Source organism: Symphodus melops, assembly GCF_947650265.1.
Source record: "Symphodus melops genome assembly, chromosome: 10".
NCBI lineage: Eukaryota > Metazoa > Chordata > Actinopteri > Labriformes > Labridae > Symphodus > Symphodus melops.
Window position 1 is genome coordinate 12,652,351 of NC_136700.1, and position 23,254 is coordinate 12,675,604.

Below are 23,254 nucleotides of genomic sequence, written 5' to 3' on the forward strand. Positions count from 1 at the left end.
CACCTTGTTTTAAGAGAAAGTGTTATTGCTTTTGATAGTCTATTTAGAGCTGGTGCCTCTAATATTTTATCATTTTGAATAAACGCTGCTGGAAAGTAGATTTATAAATATTTGAGCAATAGGCTGCTTGGAGAACAGATTAAATCAGAGTCCCTGCAGTCACGCAGAGGTGGTTCGCGTATTTAAAATGCTGCATTTTCGCTGACATTGGCATCCAAATCTTTTATGGAACATTACATAAATTGGTCTTTTAAATAATCATTTTTTAAACAGATTTGTAAATTTTTAAGGACACCTTGGTTTAAATAAAAGAGAAAAAAAATTGATAAAAAGTTACAAAAAATAACAAAAAAGCATAGATAAATGGATACAGGGCAGAGGGACACCCAGTACACTTCGACCTTATCTGCTTTATCGTCAGTATACAAAACATAGGGATGCAATTAAAACACTAAAGGCTCATTTCAGTTTTGTGATTCGCTGAGCTTTGTTTTTCAGCGTCTGATCAATATTAATTTGCCAATTTAAAGTAAAAGAATACAAGTCTCACCTGAGGAAAATGTAGCTGTGCATACAGGAATTTGTGTGCTGAATTTCATCATCATTTATGGAAAGTAAAAATCTTAGACGATTCTTGTGATATAATACAAGCCCATGCAGGTTATTCAGATAAATAAATTCAGATAATAAATCTAAGCTGTCCATTAAATCCAAACTTATTAGTTTACATTGTTTTCATTCAAATGTGCTTGTTATTTTCCCCAGCCTGCTCTCATGGATCAGGATTAAAAAAAAACAGGCTCTGGAACATGTTGATCCATAGTGGGATAATAAGACAAAGGTCACCACTAAGGTTCTACACTTATAGAGACAATTACATCATGTCATGTATTTATCCTGCAAAGGCCATCCATTGTTCTGATATATGGGGGAAAGGTCAAACTTTTGATTAACTCAAAGATCATTACTGTAGAGCAGCAGCAGCAGCAGCGGAGATTACTCTGGGATATCATCCACAATCTCAAGCGAAAAAGAGGGTCCATGCACATATTTTATAGTTATATTTTAAATATAGCCTCCTTTTTAATGCCTTCTTTTTCTTTTTACATTAACAAGAGCTTCTTGGGTTTTTTTTAGTCCTAATGAGGTGTCCATGGTTAGACACTTCCTGTCAGGCCCGCATTGCAGCTGACCATGACCACTGACCTCTGTACGGTGGGAAACCTGTGTAGCAGTAGTTTTCCCACTGATAGCCACAGAAACGGTTTGCTATTATCAGCAACTGATGAGCAAAAGGTTAGTATGACGAAGTAGGTCAGACTAACACACACTAAATATAGTATGTGGAATTAGAACCGTGTTTGCATAAGTCAAGGCCCGACCCGCAAAAGCAACTTTTGTAGGAGGAAACATGAGTTTAATGAAGGAAGGAGTAAGATGGAAATGACAATGGAGCTATAAATGAATGGAATAATTTCTTCTATTAAAGCTCCTGTGAGGAACTTTAGGTTTGACATTATTTTGGTGCCCCGGGTGGACAAAGGGATAACTCTTATATTGTCACTGATCTTGATCTCTTACCAAAGGCTGCAAACTCCTCAATGGAACTTGGCGTGAAAACCTCTATTGCAATACATGATGTGGCATTTAATCACATCTTTCATTAACATGCATTTATCTCCATTTCATATATGCTGTTTTGTTATTTCTAAAAATACATTCCAGAGGTCAATCCGTAGTTTATACTCACTTAATTACTTCGGCATTGTCTCAAAAAAGATTCGCATTGTCTCGACTTAATCACAGGGTTAAGCCATAGATAAATCCTACGTATCTGTATTATTACAACAGATTACCTCTATATTTATCTAGCAGAGGATGTCCATGAACAAATCGCTGCTGATAACTGAATGCAATATTGGAATTGTTTAAGCTGAACGATAAGTCTTAGCTTGTCGTCACAGACATAGGGAATTATTTCAAATGTATGTTACCCTCTGCACTCTGACTCAGTGAGTGAAGGTGATGCTCCCCTTACTATCATTTACATCTACCAGAGATAAATATTGATGCATCGTTTCTTTAAAGGCATGGAGCTATGAGGGAGAATAAAGTTTGTTCATGCAGAAAACATAAAGGCAATAGCGGTGTTCACTGCAGCCTTGTATTAGAGCATGTCGCGGGGAGCTTTTGTAGCTTTAATGAAACTTCACATGGAGAGCACCATTAAGTCATCTGACCTACTTATAACAGCACTCACAAGTGCCATTTGTAACCGTCCCAGCGCCGGTGCTTTTACGAGGTGTACGAGAGCTACGTCAGCAAACTCAAACTGCTGCAAGAAAGACAGTCTGACAGTCACGCTCTTGTTCCAGTCTGCACTTACGCAACCACTTACCTACCATCCCTTGTTCACTTTGCATTGTGTGCATTCCACTAACAACCTGCCCCCAAAGGTCTGTTCCATATTGAGCAGCAACATGCCATCATCCTCTGTCCACCGCAGGGAATTGTATGTTCCTAGTGCACACAAAACCATGTTCAAGACACACTGTTCCTGCATATTCACCTCCAAACAGATGGATATAGATGGGATTGTTATGTTAGTAAATTTGCGAGTCAGCTGTTATAGGCGTTGTTCTCTTTATTGTTTGTATTCTAATATGCCGATATTCCCTCCTCAAGCACTGACTCTTTGTGTACCATTCTGGTTTGAAATGGCTAACAAGGTTACTCCCTGCTATGCTATCAGATAAAAAAGCACTGCGGACAGAAGAAACAGTTTTACTCACGGCTGTAGCTTTATGCTATTTTTCAAAATTGTAGGTTGATTAACAACAGTCAGGAGATAACATCTACCAAAGGACAGTGGAACAAGGGCAATACCACTGCGAACAAAAAAACACCTGTAATAGTTGTGACATGATTGAGAATCTGGGAACCATTTGTTATGGCAAGAAAGTTACCTGGTTCAAGTTGTTCTAATAGGAATTTTAAGTATTTGGAATTTATGAGAAGGAAAGAAAATAGTGCACATGTTTAAAAAACTTAGTACAATCCTCTTTTTTACTGCCAGCTACATTTGAAGGTACCAACAGGAAAAGCATCAGTGTGTTTTTTTTCTTTCTTTTTTTTTCTACTGCAATTCTTCCTTTTGGGGGATCCCAGTGAGCTCTCCTGCCAGCTGGAACTTCCTCCAGCCGGCATCTCCAGCATGTTGTGGGTCTGCCCTGGGCTGTCCTCTCAGTCCGCTGTGGCTGGTATACCTTCAAAGGAGTACACACTAGGGGTCATCATCCCTACCAGGTGCCAAACAACCTCAGCTCGTGTCTCTGAATGCAGAGCTTAACTCTTAAGGCCCTCTGGACTGCCTCGATCCTTGCTGTGTCATGGATACAGAGCTCACTCAGTGTGTGGATAAACCACGATTTGGCTGCATCCATAATCTTATTCCTTTTGGTCACAATCCCAAAGCTCTTGAACATAGGTCAAGGTCAGAACAAAACCCCATTTGTAAATAAAGATGAGTGCATTATGCCACCTCAGTCCAACTACTCTGCACATCCTATAACTCCTTTTTGAAAAAGAGCCAGAGCATGACTGACTATCTGAAATTCAGCAGCAAAACGCTTCAGTGCGCACAGGAAATCACAGTCTGTTAAGCTAAGGAGGGGTGTGCAACATTTGTGAACAGACACGCCATCAGAATGTCACAGAACTGGAAAAGGATTCTTTGATTCCTATCCATGTGTTGTGCACACTGTGGGAAGAAAAAAAAAGACCAAATGACTTACCATTAAGTCTGCAATACCGCTTTCACGCAACGCATTTTGGGAGCTTCTAACATGCTGTAATCGCTTCATTTTTTTTGGGCATTGAAGAAGATCAAAGATTATCCTGTAATAGTCCAATCCTGTAGTATTCTAAATGTTTGCAGAAAGTTACACAAGATGCGACCATACTGTACTTAGAGATGCTGAATGATTGTGGATTTACAATTGAAGAGCATGAAACTTGTTAACGTGATTATGTGCCATTTATTTATAAGTAGTTCACGAGTACATTATTCCAGCTGTTACCTGTTTCTGCTCATTCTTATGAGACTTCTGGTTTGTATCATAAACTGTCACGGTGGTGTAAATCCCAGTTATCTAAGCCTCTTTCTATAGAAAAAGTTAATGTGTGAGATTGAACAGGAAAAATAATGGGAATTACAAAGCAACAACTAACAGCTTTTGTGCAAGAATCCAAAATATGATGTTAATGGTAGATTGATATTTTCTTTGTTTGCAATCCATTAAGGGCCAACATGTTAAATTATGAATCGAAAATGGATTGCTTTCACTATCGAGCCGTTCTAAGACGTGTCGACCAGGGAGAGCGATGACGTGTCCTGCACATCCGTGTTTCAGAACTGACCTGGATACTCACATCCTTTAAGATGTTCTACCTCTTTCCTTAACCGCACACAATGACTGCCTATGATAATTAATTACAGACTGAAGTTGTATGCCGATGATGAACGATTGAGAAGTTGATAATTGGATTACCTTTGGAATCAGGAAAACTACATAAATGTGTCTCTGGCAGTTAGAGAAACAAGATGGCAAGGTATACTGAAGACAAAGGGGAAATTGGATACCTGGTGTTAGCTGGATTAAATGTTCTGGTTGTGTCACTATTATTTTGACACTGTTGCCCTCTTATTTGCCTCGTTATTGAGTGTGTCTCGGATTCCACTCTTTCAAAATAGTCAGCAGAGGATTCTGAATGGCTTTCAGCTCATGCTCCTGAGGCTTGTGATGGACTGTCGGTTTTCTGCCTGTCTTTCAAATAAGAAATCAGCAATAACAAAAGTGGAAAGCTTCTTGTTACTATATGTGGGGAGTGAGTGACCTGTCTACTCTTGTGTGTAACAGATGCATGCACAGACTTAAGCCACAACCACATTTCCCTTAATCACTATTATAACAACTGTATGGTGATAATTATTATAATCATTATTTATTTAATGGTATTGTCCATCAACCCCAGATAAAAAAATAAAATAAAAAAAAAATAATATATATTGATTTTAAAAGGGCACATTGAGAAAACACATACGCAAGCCTCCTATCCTGCACTGTCAAGATCTATAATTTGTTTTAGATCGTTTTTTTGTTCATCATTATATGCTACTCATTATTGATCCAGAACTATATTAGAAGTCAGAACTATCAGAACTATATTAGCTTGGACTCCATATGTTTAAAGAGTTGGACAGCTCGGGTTTACACAGTCATTTATTCAGCCTCTTTAAATATGTCATTGTCTGCAATTTTTAATGTCATTTGTTCGGACCTTAGCTTTGAATATTGTTGATAAAAAGGGAATGAAAGTTCTAATATTTGATGCCTATAATTGGCTGACACTCCCTGTCTTGACAGTCTCAGCGCCATCATCTGTTGGTTTCTGAAGCAGTGTTGAAGCTCAAGGGTGGCGGTTTAAGGCAAATCCTGCCTCAAACTAATTTTCAGTCAACCATGAAACAAGCAAAGAGGTGGAGCTGAGGTGGGCCTTAAGCCTCCTGGCAAGCTTTTATAAGCACTAGATCCAGCCTATTTCTTACTGGAAGATATTACAGTCAGACTGTTGGAACCTCTAGGTACATTATGGTATTTCTTCTCAGAGATGCTTAGATCCAGAAATGTCCCACAAACAAGTGCTTTCCAGTCATCTCTCTATCCTTTTAAGTTATCCCATCTGCTATCTTGACTCGTAATACGTATTCACTGAGTTTTGTAAAGTTACAACAATGTCCTCTTTTCTTTTTTTTTTTCTTTTTTTCTCCATGTCTTTGTGAACATTTTGTTTCTTCTACAAAAGTGAAGGTTGGAACATTCGTAAGGGAGATAGATGGCCTTGTAAAAAAAAAGTTCAAGTACTGCTTTGCTATTTTGTGCATGTAGGAGTGTGTTGAAGAGAGGCAGAAGTAGTAGAAGGTTAAGGATGAGAGGTAAAGGGATTGAAAAGTGAAGGAAAACCGTGTGTGAGTAGGGAGAGAAAAACAAGCATAACCTGTTTATCTAAAAGGTCAACTTAGAGAAAAATAAAATAAGCGCCATTGAAGCTGAAGCGCAAGGATGATTAAGGTTGCTGCTTGAGAGCTCACACAGGCAAACCAGAGTATAAAGCACCCATTCAGAACTATTAAAAATCACTCAATGTATTGTCCTTTCCGAAGAAGTAGTTACATTTCTTAGAAATTAACTTTTTTTGTAGTTCTTAAAAAGAAATCCAGCCCCAAATGATGAACTCCTTTAAACAAACCTTTATGCAATGTCTTTGTTAGTGCTGTCTTTTACGAGCAGGCACTTAAGAACCATCAAGATGAGAATATATTAAAATCCTGACTCTCTGCTGCTTATGTGATTTAAGCACACGTAACAAAATAAAAAGCTCCAAAAAAAGTCCCACCTCCCAAGGTAAGTACCAACATCAAGACACTCAGACTGACAGAAATAGAGTGAAGACATTATAACCGCCAGCATGATCAGGTTAATGCATGCTGGTTAATAATTCCTAACAAAATGCAGCACTAAAAAGAAGACTATGAGTTTTTAAAAGAAACAGTATACCATAGTTTTACAATTACCCAGCAGCCATCCGCTTGCTGGCAAGAAAACCTTTTTACACTCAGCAGCTGTCCTAAAAAAATACGCTGAGCCATGAAATTGAGGGAGCGGGCAGACTCAAAATCACTTCGAAACATAAAGTGCAGGGTTAGGTGAGATGAAGTTAGGATCACATACACTATGTATTAGGGAACATCATTTTTTGTTTTTCTTTTAGATGTATTTCTTGAAGATTTTTTTCTTTTTTTTCTTTAATGTAATTGAAGTGTAACTGGTGTTGGGTTTTTGTCATCATGTAATCATTTCTGTTTGGATAAGAATTGGAAGTTATGAACTATATTTTTGGTTTCATATCAAGTCTGATGCTTTTCTGGCTGGGAAAAGAAACGCAGAGCCATGCACTTATTTAGCCAAATTACATCTATTTAAAAAGCCATCAACCTGCCAACCTAACAGGTTGTTTAGTGACCCCTAGCTGATCGCCTACTTACAGCACACATTTGTGCATTAAGTCAAAATTGGCCATCTGTAAGGGGAACACTTGGGCAGAACCAGTTCGAGACTGCACTGTACAATTATGTGTGCAATATGGCCATGCACAAAAAAATGCTGGGAATACACAACCTTTGTTTATTAGGGAAAAAGGAACATGTGAAATCCTCTATGTGCTAATATTTTTGCATCATATATTTTTTTTTATTTCCTGCTTTATTCATTACAAAAAGTCGTCAAAATCTCAGTACGAGTGAATATAAGCGAGTACGAAAAAGAGAGCAAGTAGCCAGCATGCACATCACTGTGACTTCTGTTATTCATATCGTTGTGCCTGTCACTTCAGATGATGTGCTTTATAAAAAAAAAAAAAAAAAGTTATTATCAATCCAAATGTATGCGGCTGTCTCCGAGATCTTTGTCTCAGTTAATAGGAATTTTATCTGATGATTTAACCATCAGCTACATCTGCAATAAAAGCGCAAATGATTTAAGTGCAAATGTCCTCGCAAACACACAACTCCCGAATCTGATCTGCGGGAACATGTGTGTGTGTGACAAGGAGAAAATGAGTAGAAATTATACAGACAGAGAGGCAGAGAAATTGGAGATGATGTCTGACATAAAGCAGGAGAGGGCTGAGAGAGGCTCGCAGGAGGAAAACATTGTGGTGAATGAAGAGGGCAACGCAGGGAGGATAAATATGCCGGGTGTGCAGAGAAAGAGAGAGTTAGATGTTATGATAAAAAGGAAAAGAGAGGGGAACTGTCAAAACACTGTAGAAGTGAAATCTAACAGTGGATTCTTAGAAACACTGACTCACTTCCTGAGAGGGAGGTGGAGGTGGGATGCCCACCTCAGAGGGGACGACAGGACACAGCTTCTCGGCGTTCTCTCGGCCCCACGGGGGAAGTCCAAGCAGAATGATTAATTATGAGGCACGCATTTTCATAATTAAAGCTTGTAACGTCAAATTTTTGTCCCCTGGGTGCTGTGATTGCCTAATGGGCACTCTGTTCTGCATAAAATGACAAGCTCTAAAACCGATTTAATCATACGTTCACCATTTCTTTTTTATTATTATTCTTATTTCATGACACATTTCATTGTTTCACTTCGGGAGATGTGATGAACTATGTTTCGGAAACCTTGTTTTAGGACTTTAAAATGTAAGAAAGCTCCGCACATCCATCGCTTTTCTTTGTTAAATTCAGCGAGGCGTTTGTCATTTTTTGCAGCGTGTCGAGCAGAGTGGACAGTGTGTGTGTGTGTGTGTGTGTGTGCTGATGGGACTATGCTGTCAACCCTTTGCCCTCTTCTGTTCTGAACTGCCTGCACTGGAGGAATAATTGGCACTTTAAATTATTTAAAAACAGCCAGGGCACATTATCATAAATATTCACTTGACGTTCTGCTTAGATCAACAGTCAGAACCCAGGGCTTCGGATGTGACTTCATGACAACTTGTGTGCGTATGTGTGTGTGTGTGTGTGTGTGTGTGTGCGTATGGAAATGTGGGTATGCGTTTCGAGAGCCCTGGGGTTGATTGATGGACAGTATTTACAAACAAAACGTCCTCCCGTCAGTCATCATAACTGAATCCAGACAGCGGGAAAATGTCAGCCTCATGCACGGCCGCAGATGTGCACGCCAGTGTACGTTCCCTCAGTGGTCATGGAAATGTCAGCAGCACTCAGACTGGGCACACACATACAGGCTCGTGAACATGCAGGCACATGGCACTCAGCGGGGGGGGGGGGGGGGGGGGGGGGGAACGACCCTCGTCAGTGTGCTGTTGTAATAAGAGCCTGGAACAAACCTGTCACTGTTCTCGCCTGAGACAAACACACTAATGACATGTTAACAAAGTAGAGCTGCTTGAGAAGAGCTCCATTAGCATCTATTTATGCCATCTGACCGCAGACACAGAGGCCTTTGTCCGCCTCCGACTGACTACACCTCACATCACAGCTGTGTCGAATGTTTGTGTGTGTGTGAAATTAATTTTAGTCTCCATAACATGAACGTGTGAAATGATAAGATAAGCCTCATTGTCTCCTTGCGGGAAAATACTGTGACTTCACCAACTGCTTTCTCATGGACACAGGGTTTATTTGATAATGGGTTATCATACTGCCAGAACAGCTCTGTGAATACAGCACAGACTGCAGAGAAATAAGAACAACAAGAAAAGGAAGAGGAAGCTTTAGAGTTGTAAGTAGATATTTTAAATCTATAGCTGTATTATGTTAACAGCAAATTTGATACATCACTGCGGTTAGAGATAAGTGTGCACAAAGGAGTGGAATCCACAATAGCTTAGTGTGTTAGGATGAGCTACTTTGCAATCCCATGTCTCTTTTTTTGTTACAAGACAGGTTGTGAAGTTAATTGACTTGATTTTCAAAACAGAGTTTGGGTAGAGCTTCTAATACTTCAAACTGATGAGCAGTGTGTGTGTGTGTGTGTGTGTGTGTGTAGTAAAGTTTAGAGGTGTCTGTTGTTACCTATCAGTACTCATTATGCATGCATCTGTCAGTTTCCATCATTAGCCATCACAACCAATAACAAAAAACAAAACAAAAAAAAAACAGACCAGAAGAAGAAATCCGGATGCAAACTGCTTTCCATCGTCTCCGTGTTTTTGATCGCAGTCATCAGGCAATGAGATGTGAATTTTCAGTGAAGTTGTGGCGACACTGTTCTGAGTTATCACACACAAACTGACACTTTATTCTGGAGGGTCAGTTTCCGGGTGAGAAGTGAAAGAGAGGAGGGTTCCGGTGCCGCGAAGATTGACTCTGTATGTGAAGTGAGTTGCAAAATAAAGCAGTGGAGACTCAGAGATACTTTCGTTCATTTTTCTCTTCGACCTCCACAAGAAATCAGGATGCAAACGGCTTTCCATCGTCTCCGTGTTTTTGATCGCAGTCATCAGGCAATGAGTTGTGAATTTTCAGTGAAGTTGTGTTTGCAGCACACAGCTGAGAAATAAGCTGGTGAGATGCCAGTGAGGCAGTAATTACCAGTCCTCGATTCCAGTGGTGTTGAAAGCAGTTAAGATGACAAGCCAAGAAAAGAGAGCTGTTTAAAAAGGGGGGAAAGTGTCAATATTCCCTCTTAAAAGGTAGAGTTGGGGAAAAAAAAACTTGATTGTTTGAAAAGAACAAAAAAAAAGACTGAGAACAATTTATCATAAGTAGATCATACAGAGTCAAAATATGCAGCGATGAGAACACCACAGTGGCTTCTGGGTATTCAGGATGATGCATGAAATTTGAGAGATTGTTTCTGCGTCACTGCATGAGTGTGTGTGGGGGGGGGGATGCCAAGTCCCAACTGGCTGCAGCAAAATGCCATCATGCTGTTGGTAGAGGTGTAAAAAGTCCGGCTTAGTTGGGATGTTTTGAACGGACTCACTCTCAGGGGTCAAAGGCTACACTCTTCAGAGATAACAAGAAATGTTGCAGAAAACCCTTTGGTCAATGTAAATGCACGTCTGTGTTGAAATAGGACCTTAAGAAGGAGCTGAGAAATCAGCTTTTAGCAGGAAATAAAAAAAACCTATCTGCATCGTCCAGCCATATCATCGCAATAACAATAACTTCTAAACAGACTGTCCTTATAGCACCTTTCTAAGCAATTTTACACGACATCTCACATCACCCCATTCACAGATATTCCTACATTCATGGCATAGACTGCTATACAAAGGGCCCATCAGACTAAATAATCCCATTCATACGCGCTGCTGGCTAAGCCATCGGCCAGCGGGGGTTCAGTATGTTGCCCAAGGACACTTTGATAAGTAGACTATACAGGCTGGTATCGAGCCACCAACCCCCAGATTAAGAGACAAACCGCTCTATTATTAGCCACAGCCAACCAGTGATAACGTGTAACAGTGTTATTTAGCAAGCCTTATCCAATGTGCACCTGAAATATTAGGGATCAATTTAGAAAAATGCAATAAGTTTGTCATACAGGTAAATGGATCATATGGATCATGTAGTAAATCATGTTGTGTTTTCGTTTGCCGTGACTAAAACCTAAGTGGGACGAAAAAGGACCAAAAAAAAGTGTTTGCACAATCTGAGAAACGTTCAAAAGGTCAGCAGCATTGGGGAAACCTTGTCATGATATGAACTGTTACGGCAGCAAGAGTTAGATTTTAAATGTGATTGGTTAGCAATAGCCAAAGTGGTACTGCCTCTGTGTTAGCTCTGAACGTGAAATGGTCAATGGACTTGAGCTTGTTAAGTGCTTTTCGATTCCTCTTGCGACTCAAAGTGCTTTTACGCTGCAGGTCACACCCTCTCACACACACTGGTGGTAGAGGTCGCTATTTAAAGTGGTCGTCATCAGAAGTAGCTAATCCTATTCATACACATTCACAGCAACGGAGCAACTTGGCTTTGTCTTACCCAAGGACACATCAGACATACTGTATGGCTGCATGAGCTGGGTCTCGAACCCCCGACCTTCCTGATGAGTGACGACCGGACTCTACCGCTGAACCACAGCCGGAAACAATAACTTATATCCTAAATCTGAGCTTTTCTGAGTGACAATGTGTCGAATGCTTTCTATTGAATAAAGAAAAAAAGAGGGAACATTTCGACGACTTGTCAGTTTACGCAACCGTTGAAACAAATTAATCAAGCTATTTGTGATGCTTGCAGTATTTTTGTGCATGTGTGCACGTGAGTCAGACTGCATGGCGTGTGCTAATCTAATTCAAACAGTGAGACAGTGTATCTGCTTGTGTATTTGAATGAGTCTTTGTGTGGGTGCACACTGACGTGTGTATGTGTGTGTGCTTGATTTCTGGAGGGTGTGTGGATAAACCGAGTGACAAAATATAACTTGCTGTTTATCTGTTTGTGTGTGTGTGTGTGTGTGTGTGTGTGTGTGTGTGCGTGTGTGTGTGTGTGTGTGTGTCAGACGGAGCAGCAGCAATTGCTCAGCAGTCTTGTGTGGTTTTTTTTTTGTGAGTCTGAATTGCGGGAGGAAAAGGAAGCCATAAAGCTCTTTAACCCTGTGTGTGTGTGTGTGTGTCCGCATTTGAACCCATTAACTGAATAAATCATCCAATATGATTGCAGTGTCAACTGGGCTTGCTGAACCGTCTCTGCTTTGCCCAGCAGTCTTTCTCCCTCTCCTTCCTTCATTTGATTTTTTTTTTTTTTTCAAGTCATGACGCCAAGCTAACTATCAGTTGGAAATACACAATCAGTCCACACATCTGTAGGACTTATGATGTATAAAACACAAACAGATGCGGCCCAATCAGCAGAATGAATGACATATGTTGACTGCATTAGATAAAAATTGACTTTTTACATCTGGCAACACCGCAGGGGGGTAAAGAAAACTGTCCTTCAATTGAATGGCTCAGGTTCATTCTCCAGTGACAACAAGCAGCCTGTTGAAGTGTCCTTGAAGACGATGTTTAATCATGCCTTTAATGCAAGGCTACCGAGTAACTGATCACTTTAAGCATCATTCATGGAGGAAATAAAAGAAAGGACACAGCTGTGGAAAATATACGGAACACATGTACAGAGATGTACGAAACCTCATTAAAGATTTGAAATTCTAGGCATACCTTTTTGGGATATATTTTGGGAAAGTTTAGAGAGGCAGCTGGTGTTTGTCTTTTATGTATTAATAAATTCCCCCACGAGAATTTCTTCCACCTCATCCCTCCCACTCAAACCTTTCATCATGTGCAGCTGCCTTTGAGCAAAGCCTAAGCGCAGTGGAGGTCTCCAGGATGTTTGAATCCGCATAAGAACAAATGACTCATTTTCATTAGATTTGATCGACGAGGCCTTCTTTAAAGAAAGTCGTTTGTTTTGTAGGAAAAGTGCTATACAAGCTCAAGTCCATTTACTTTTCAGTAGCCACGACTTTCCCCACACTCCGCCTTTTATCCGTCACTTTGAATAAATTTTAGGATTGATAGACCCACAGATCCACATCCAAGCTGGCCTCCTCAGTGAAGATCAGGGATTACTTCACAGCACTTTCCCTAATTAAAACCGCAAGACTTATTTTCCTTTGCGTGTTTGTGAGGCTGACAGAATCTGTCTTTTTTTTTTTTTTTTTCCCTGAGAAATCAGATCATAAAACAGAATAAAACCATTCAAACAAACATGACATATACTCACTGAATAGAAACAAACTGACAACAAAACACAACAACGTGGAAAATGTCAAGGGTTGGTGTGGAATATAGAGCACTGAACATTGGGGTGTGTTTGTAGGCTTTTCTTTGCTGCACTCTACTTACAAAGTAATACGTCACAACCCTCTCCGATGATGCACAATTTGAAAAATGTCTTGACAGATTGAGGGATTTGCACCAGAACATGGGGACTCCTGCATTGGAATTCATGGTGAAATGATTTATGTGTCCTCAATTACTGATACAAACTATAGCTATAGACGTATTGCCTGAAGTGTGTTGGTGAAGTCGTCACAAATGCTGAAAGCTGCTCTCCGTCTCCATGACACTTTAATTAGCATCAGTCACGACTTATACATAATGTGCTTTGACTCAGATCATCCAGCTCCTGGGGGAAACTTTATATACACTTCACTTTGTGCAGTTTGCCTGTGTTTTTACTAAAAGTTAAGTTTGAGCAAGCATATTTATTTATGTATGTATTTTTTTATGTGCTGGACTTGTGGGATATTGGATAAGAAGCCCTCATGTAGATTGTGGATTTGTTTAAGGACACTCAGGCTGAAAACCAAGTTTGTTTTCCCCAAGTCAATCCCCCAAATAAACCACAATGTGGTTTGTCTCACTGAAACAGAGGGGAGAGACAATCAGCTATAATTTGATTGAAACAATATTAGAAGACCTCCCAGGCTGTAATCATTCAACAGTGTAATAAGGTTGCTAGCTGTGTTGGTCTCAATGTTTTTTTTTTCCTCTTTTCCTTCAATATCTTTATTTAAATTGGTCCAGTACAGCTCTCGAAACATACTGCAACTCTTCTGCAAGACAGCAAGGCAGTTCAAGTTACCTGGTTCGATTCCTATTAAGAGCTAAGTCCAAGGATCCTTCCACACTAGACTTCACAACCACACAAGGTCAAACACACACACAGAGAAACACACACACACACACACACACACACACACACACACACACACACACACACACACACACACACACACACACACACACACACACACACACACACACACACACACACACACACACACACACACACACACACACACACACACACACACACACACACACACACACACACACACACACACACACACACACACACACACACACACACACACACACACACACACACACACACACACAGAGCTATCTGCCAAGATATACTTCCTGGTGGATGTTCAATGCCATCGATGAGCTTGGCACTGAGACTACACCCTGCTGCCCACTGGCTGTCTCTCTCGTTCGCTCTCTCTCTTACACACACACACACACACACACACACAGACACACACGTACACACACTAACCTTGTTTCAGCTCTATATCACTCTGAATATACTGCTTAGCTTGTCTGTCTCAGTGCAGAGGTGTAAACGCATTTATGAGGGAGGGATAGGAACAGTTGGAAAGACTTTAAGTGCATTGGGGAAAATATGAACAGAGCAGGGAAAGGGAAATATTATTTAGATAATATTTAGCAACGACACGTGGGTGTTCGGCAATTCCACTCCTTACATTTAGGTCCTCTCGAGAAAGCAGAGGCACAAGAACACAGAGAGTAAAAACAAAAGGGAGGTAAGAGTAGAAAGAAAAAAAAAAAAAAACATCGACCTTGTTTACATGGGTGAGCCCCTATCTCTGGAATTTCCCAAAGGGCAGTACACTTGCTCAGAAAATAAATAGAAGCCGCATTGTTTACCTTGGGAAAGACCAAAATAGAAGTAGACAACAGTGAGAATGAGAGCTGCGTCTAATCAGAGGAGGGTGATTTCTGAAGCTGTGGGGGACAGATCTGCACCAGCGTTTGTCAGATCACAGGCTTATGAATTCCGTCTCCATGGGGAAATAAGAGCGATGAGGTGGCTGCCGTAGTCGTGCCACAGACAGCACTGGCTGTATGGAAATATGATAGTGGCTGTGTCACTGCTGCAGCTTTCGCATAATAGCACACAGCAGAAAACAAGGGAGTGATACAAGCAGATGTAATCATAAGACATTTGGGGGACTGGATTGTGTTTTTTGTTATATAACGGAGAGGTTTTTTTGTTGTTGTTGTTGACGAAATGGGCAGTATGTTTCTGCAGGTGTAGCTCTCTGATTTAGCCCTTTTCTGATTGTTCATCAATTTGGCATCCATCAGAGCAGCCCCGCAGGGATACGTCATAGAATGCAGGTTGCAAGATATTCTAACAGAATTTGAAGGAGAACATAATGACCATACCCTAGTGTCTTTGCATCTCAATGTCACACATTTAAGACATCTTAAAGGGTAATTTAACCCAACCTGAAAATTGTGTCTTTGTTGACTTCCATTGGTTTAATTTATCACCCTGTTTAAGGAATGAAAAAGTGAATTCTCCAGACTGTTAAACAAATACTGCTTTTTACTTTACAGTTTTAAAATATTGTTTTACTATCTAGGTAAAAATCTTAATTGAACCCAGCAATAAAAATGTATGTCACCTGTAAAGAGTTCCTATAAAAATATCTCTATGTAGAATCCAGAGGTGAAATACAAGACTTCAGTATTGTAAATGTTCCAGTTCTTTATCTGGATTAAGTTTGTTGCACTGACTAATCCCTTTTCTGTGGGCTGCGGGTGCATATAAGGACACAACACATCGGCACGATTGCAAAATATTTTGGGAAATGTTGGAGAGTCACTGCAAACTTGCAGAACATTTCATATGAGTAAAGCTAAAAAATGTCTTGACACTAAATATTTGTGTTTCTTTTGTCTTCGCCTTGGCAGGATGATTCCGTCGACCAGCAACGACTTCTTGGTTCGGGATCTCGCTGCAGGACGAAACTATGACCTTTGCGTCCTGGCTGTATTTGATGATGTCATCACATCTTTGACTGCAACGCGTCCTTTGGGCTGTCTGTCGTTCACCACAGACACAGAGTTCAGCCAGTGCCAAGCATTGCACAGCCACTTCCTTGGAGGCACCATGATCATAATCATTGGAGGGATTATTGTTGCCTCGGTGTTGGTGTTTATTATCATCTTAATGATAAGATACAAGGTTTATAGCCACCAAGGGGCAAGCCATGGAAAAGGAGCCATTGTGGCAAGTGCGTCAAGACCTCAAAGCAACGGACAAGGAGGAGGTGGACAAGTTCAAGTCCTTCCTCGATCTGCCTCAAAAATGCCTGATAGTCAGGAGGACCAAGCGCTATCCCCTTCCAGGGCTATGTCGCCTAGCAACACACTGAGAGACACTGTGGCATTGGTTGAGGAAGAGAGCAGTGGACGGAGCACAATGACAAGGACTGACTCCTTGGCCAATGAGGAGTTGCTCTCACCCACAAATGCCCGCTTCACCTCCAGGGTGGCCATTGAGATGAAAAGCAGGTCGCCATCTGTCGCCAAAGAGCCCACCTCTCCCAAGGAATTTGCAGGTAGTAGAGGAAGAGAGAAAGGGACTAAGAGATAGAGAAGCCAAACAGCAGGGATAAGAGGAAGCCTTTCATTGGGATGAACATAGGGACAAAGAGAAGTTGACAGAGGCAAACGTGCAAGGAAGGAAAAACAACATAATACAGTTGAAAACAAAAGTGATAGTGTCTGAAAATTAGACAATGTGCCCTTGAGGGTGTAAAATGATTGAACATATTTTAAGCCTTTAGAGAAGTTTGAGAAACGTTTGAGTTAATTAGCAACTTTGGTGCCAAAAAATTCTGAATTTTGCCCATTTTCAAAAACTTATTTTGGTTAAAAGGGATCCATCATAAAATGCAGGTGGAATCTATAGAATCATCACCATAGCTAACATCATTCAGGTTAGTATCCCTGTTGTTCTGCATTAGGGTGCTACAAACTATTAAACTTCAAGTACCCCAAACAGCCTTGTTGGCCATTACTAATGACACATCCAGAGTGCTGAAGAGTGTAAAAGTTACTTCAAAGTCTAAGTTGAAAGGAATTCAAGACCCTAACTTTCCCTTTAGTTTAAATCAAAATGTTTTGTGTTAGTCATATCCAAGTGTCCTGCCTTTATACAACAAACCCGAAACCTTTTACTTCAATGAACTTATGAATGCTTATACAGCTGTACCCAGTTCAGAAGTCTGCCCCCAAGGGTGCTCTCAATTTAAAAGCGAGCAACTTGCCTTCGATGTGGCTGGGGTGTAACTGAACCTCTCCAGGGGTAACAAGACACAAAATTGCAGACACATTATTTAGTGGCAGCATGATATGCATAATGTGCATGACAAGTGATGCAGTCACAAACATAATTAATGTATACACTGCAGTACAAGACAGTGCAAGGAGAGTGGGCTTGGTAATGGATTTAGAAATCAGCATTACCACTTGAAAGCAGTGTGTGGGCAGTAAGAAGCAAAGCAATAATTGAAGGAAAGCTATGATTAAATATCCATACATTCATCTACAAAGGCTCTCTAAAAGGGTTTTGTTATTGGTTATATAAGGGAGTTCAGACCAATAAAACCTTGAATGACCTTAGCAAGTGAATCAAGATTCATGATGGAAAGCTTATTTTCCGATATAAATTAAAAACAAGTCACTTGTGTAACCAAAACAGTAATTTCAGTGAGATGTTTCAGCGAGTGTAAATGACAGTCACAACCCAATTTGTTGGACTGATTAATTTCCAGCTACATAACCATTTCCTCTTCTTGAGCTTAGGGCCTCTTTTCAGCGTCTGCTGATCTTTTGCTTCCTGTGTCTTCTCATGTGTAAATCTGGAGCCACCTTGTGTTTTTCAGTTAGTAGCTATTTTGATCTTCTCTGATAGTGGTCAATGGCTTAATGGCAAACATCTCTGGTCTTTTTGGAGAGACACAAATTGAGTGCACATTCTCACAGGTAAAAAACAAAATAGTACAGGGTTATTCTTGGGAATTCCAAGTTATATTGGAGGGGTGCAAGAAGTGTAATTGTGAGAACACGTAACATTATGATGTACATCCTTGATATGCAACAAACTCATAATAAATTACTTTTGATGTATTTCAGTTTTTGCCAGCAAAGACTGTTAGATAAAGCCTAGTTTTTGTGTAATCAGACCATGGCTCTTCTCTCTATTCAAACTGGCTTGCACATGTTCATAAAGATCGCTTGAAATACCCAATAGTGCTTTAGTAATAATGGGGATGGACAAGGGCATATGAATGTTCTTTTTGGTAAGATTTTCACCACACTAAGCCCACTCCACTGCACTTTACCCCTTAACGCTAATCCACTTAGGAAATTGGGGTTTCATTTGATTGCATGAATGGAGACACACTTTCACATGAGTGGCTTAAACAGCTGAGTCGAAATACTTTATTAGCACTGATATGTCATTCAATTGGCCTCTCTGAATGGTTTGAAATGAGGTGTCATTGAGCCTCATGTTGGTAGAAGGGAGCAGATGAGGGATCTGTGAAGACTGAACAGCTTAGCTGGAGAGTTCAAGGAAAGCGTTCACCTCAGTGAACTCTGCTGTATCTGCAGCCAGTCAGACATTTATAACACAATTAAGTTTGCCGGACAGAGCTCGAATCCAAGATGATAATTATTTCATGAAAGAAGAGTCACACTGATTTTGATGGTGTCATGTCGGAAAGCTAGCTAACAAGCTACCATGGAAGTTAACTGGCTTAAGAAACAGTAATAAAGAATTCTTTCCAAAATAAGCAGGGGAGAAGTTTGAGCAGTTCAGCTAATGTTCTGAGAGGTTCATAGCCAAACAAGAGTTTGGAGTCACACCGTTAGAGTAAGAGCTGAGGAGTGCTCATTATGGCTGGAACAGGGAAGTTTTTTTTTCAAAACTTGGTTCAAGAACTCTCTTGAATTAGACTTTGTTGTAGCAAGGAGGTGCCATCACATGCACAAACTGAAACATTAGTCCCCTTAAGGCCTAATTAAAAGCTTTAACCTCATCCTAACCTCAACTACATGATGTGACAGTCAAAGGAACTTCCAAAAGAAATCCCGGAATACCACAAGACAGACAAACAAAGCAGTTATTTTAGTTTTTATTTTTACCCAGAAGGATGAAGGTCTCTACTGGCCTTTGTGCTTTTGTTACCTCTCTTTGGTTAAAGGATCGTTGGAAATTTGAGGGCAACCTTCAACAGGGGATAATTCTTGTGTTTGTACAAAGGCTGTTGGGGTTTTCTCAGGGTGTAGCTGTGTCTGTGATGTGTTTCACTGGTTGCTGCATTGCAGAGAAAAGCAACATTGATCTGATCAGAGAGAGAGCCGCAGTGAGTCAGAGCGCCTTAGGAACAGAGCATCTGACAGATATGCAGTGAGACCCCATTAAAGGCCCACGGTTGTCAAATGTGTGACCTGACATGAAAAAATAGATGCACTGTGGGGTATATTTCCTCTGCTTTGTTTGCTTTCTATGGAGTTTTCTGTTAACATTCTTTAAAAAGTTCAAAAAAATTAGGTATGTTATTTTCAATATCAAAACAGTATCTTTCAACGATCATGTTTTTATTGGATGGAAATATATATCTTGATGTATGATAACTACAGTATGTTAACCTAACCAATGAAATTTTTTTATATCTTATGTTGAAAGAGTTGATTTTCGCTACTTTATATATGTGTTTTTCTAAGTGTACCGTATTTTCACCTCAAAGAAGAAGAGGGACAGAGAAGTAGTGGAAGTTAATATTTGTTACAGAGCTGTTACAGTCTCCAGTTGTATTCTTCCTTGTAGAGAAGTCTATCTTCTATATGCAGAGGGGTTAACAAAAAAAAACATTCTCCATTGAAGCAAATCAACGGAATATCTGAATCCTGCCATTAATCAAGAGAGAAGATAAATAGTTGACATAGTGGAAAACATTAACAGGCACGACATCTAGCTTGTGTGGATCCAGCACTAGAAGCAGCTCTTTAACCTGAATACTAAGTGGGAAATTTTCTATCAGGATTAGCAGTAATTATATGCTTGACACAAACATATTATGATTATGTCAAGCAAAGTGCTATTAGTTCAAGAACAGCCAAGCAAACAGGGAGTGAGTGAGTGTGTGTGTGCTTGTTTTAATGGTGTTATGGGGACCGAAATATCTACAAAGTCACATTATGGGGTCCCCTGCAGGTATACAATTATTTTATTTTACTCAGTCAAGATTTATATCGAGGTTAATTTTCGTGCAAGCCTTCAGGTAATGAATGTAACAATTACAAGTTTGTAGTACTAAAGCCTTGTAGGTCAATGTATGGATCTGTGTATTGTTGTGTACAAGGTTTTGACAATTTGAGTCACAAAATCATCCCACCAGGTGAAGCTACACACACACACAAAAAAAAAGAATAAGATTTGTGCAACCTTGAGCAAAGTGCATGTTTTTGTTCTCCCACTGGCCCCTCCATGACCCTTGTAGGCTGTCTGTCCTCGGTGTATCTTAATCTATCATCGCTCCATTCAGTGTCATCCCATATGCCCAGCTTCATTCTTCACCCCTCTCTCTCTCTCTCTCTCTCTCTCTCTCTCTCCTCTTCCTCTGGTTCTCAAGCTCTCTCTGTCACTTCCCCTCGTCTTTCTTCCTCACCAACTTCATGACTGTTATGACATGTTTGCTTCCTTGTTCTCTCTCTCTCTTTACCCCAATTTTCAGCACTGGTTTGCTGCATCTGTGTAAGCCCCCCCCCCCCCCCCCCCCCCCCGTTTGTTATTGTCTTTCTCACTTCTTCAATGTTTCTCTCTTTGCTCTGCTCTTGCTCTCTTTCTATCTCTCGGATGCCTCCAGCAGCAGATGACAGGCGCCCTCATAGTGTCGAATGGAGAGACTTTAAGATCTGATCTCGCCAACACTACACGCAAAGAGTAATGACTGGCACTAAAATCTTGAGAACCTACTTGATTTTTGTTGCCTTTTCCTGTGGTGTTCTTCCTGTTTCTTCCCCTCTTTATCCCTCCTTACACCTACCTTACTTACTCCTCTGTCCCTCCTGCAGCCTTAGTTTCCTAAAGCATGTTTTCATCTGACCACTTTTTTTGGGGCTTTCTTGACTTCTCGTCAGGTCAAAACATTGTTTCCTTCCTCCAGAGATCTTGTGTGCTGAGGTTATGAGATCTGAATCTTTGAGCTTCCTGCCGTCCTTCTACAGCAAGTATAGAATTTCATTTAAGGCGCTTAAAACACAGACAAAAATAATTCAAACATTTTAAAAACACAGTTGGGCTAATCAGTCACTCCCTGCTAAGTCTTAGAGGCTAACTCTTTAACTCAGTAGAATGCAAAATGGAGCAGCAACAATTTCAGCCAATATGAGTGGAGTTGATCCTGAAGTATGTACTAATTCAAAAATAGACTTTGAATCATGAATCAAAAATAGATTCTGAATCGAATCGTGACTCAAACAAATCAAAAATGAACTGAATCTTCAGACGCCCAAAGATTCCCATCCCCTGCAGTAAACTTAAAATCTCTGGACCACTGGTCACATTGATTAACCGTCAACCGTCAGGGGGATATTAGTATTTGTGAGTTAATTAATCCTTTTTATAAAACTAACGATTGCAGCATAGTGTCTCTAGTCATATTGTAGTCCTAGATCATGTTTGATGTACTTCAGCTCCAGTAAAATAGACACTCTTTTTTGTACGGCATTGAGGAGCATAAGCAATACCTTTCACTTTTATCGAATTGGTGTCAAGGCCGAAGTCTTAGGGAAGGTTAAGGCTGTCTTCATGGCGACGTAGAAGAAAAGAAAAAGTATATTTCTTTTTTTTTTGTTGTTCTGTGGGTGACCTGAGGCTTTAATTCAATTTATTTGCTCCTCAGTAGATTTTTTCTTTTTCATGTAACTATAATATTTCCCCTCTCTGTATTTGTCAATACTAATAATCACTCCATTTCTTTTAACGCCTTGTTTTAATGAGTTGTTTCTTTTCAAAGTTTTCCTTGACATTTTACTCCAAACCAAGCTTGTCCTTTCTTTTTTGGTCTTTTCTCTGCCGTCTTCATTTCACTGATCTGTATTAGTCAGCGCTCTCTATCCTGTTCTCTCCTTTCCTCCTCCACATCCTTCTTCACTAATGCTCCACATGTATTTATTGTTTCACTTTAATCCTGTATCGGCCCACCTTTCTTATTCCCGTTTGTTTTCAATTTATTACACCTTTGTCTGTGAATTTTATTTTTCATTTCTTATGTCCTTTCTATCCATCTCCTTACCACTTACACTGCGCTATCATCGCCACACACTGCCTTCTCCTCTCAGTGTCACCCCATCCTCTCCATCCATCTGCACCGTGCACAGAGTGATGGAGGATGGGAGGGGGTTGATGGAGGAATAAAAAAGTGGAGATGTGCAGAAATGGTGACGGATGAATACGGACTGAGGCATTAAGAAGGCTCTGCGTCATTCTTCAACTGACACAATACGCATTGGCTGTACATAAATGTGGTTAACAAATATTCCTCCTGACAAATGCAGTTTAGAAATGCTCTCCTGACGAAGACGAGCATTACAAATAGCAGCTTCGGCAGTATGCTACAACAGCAAGCACAGCTTCATCACTTAGAGCTATTGGGCTTCTCTGCTTTCAGCGCGCTTCCCTTCTACATTTGTTGCATCTCCAGACTAATACAGCAGTGACATTCGAACACAACTGTCTACATGAAAAGAAACAGATAGGAAGACTCTAAAAAGTAACAAGCTTAAACAAACTAAACTGTCTTTACAGCACACAAGTACTGGATATCACATTGCATTGCACAATGAGACTCAGATGCTTACTTTCCCCGATTAACCCATTCAATATGTAATTCTTTGTTCAGAGAATTTTAGTTTCCCCTTGCAAACAGTATGACATCTCGGGCTTTTGTATTGAGTGCGGAAAAACCTATGTGTGGTACTTTGTACCGACTGAACTCTCAACACTCACACTGTCATCAATAAACGGCTTGCGGTGACCCCAACAAAGCTTTTCTCCAGTGTTAACTAAAGTCAAATCACAACA

The 23,254-nt window shown here is 40.3% G+C and overlaps 1 protein-coding gene across 4 annotated transcripts in view; it reads left to right on the forward strand.

Moving 5' to 3' along the window:
• LOC306831021 (leucine-rich repeat and fibronectin type III domain-containing protein 1-like protein) overlaps positions 1 to 23,254 on the forward strand; it is a 168,809-nt gene that overhangs the window by 132,916 nt on the left and 12,639 nt on the right. The window contains exons 9-10 of one of the 4 annotated variants that reach the window (XM_079354839.1): positions 16,069 to 16,718; positions 21,036 to 21,112. In XM_079354839.1, the coding sequence (XP_079210965.1) occupies positions 16,069 to 16,718; positions 21,036 to 21,088 (703 nt within the window). In that variant the 3' untranslated portion in view covers positions 21,089 to 21,112. Of the gene's footprint in view, positions 1 to 16,068; positions 16,719 to 21,035; positions 21,567 to 23,254 lie in introns of those variants that run through there. The other 3 variants (XM_079354841.1, XM_079354840.1, XM_079354842.1) reach the window with 3 other exon arrangements.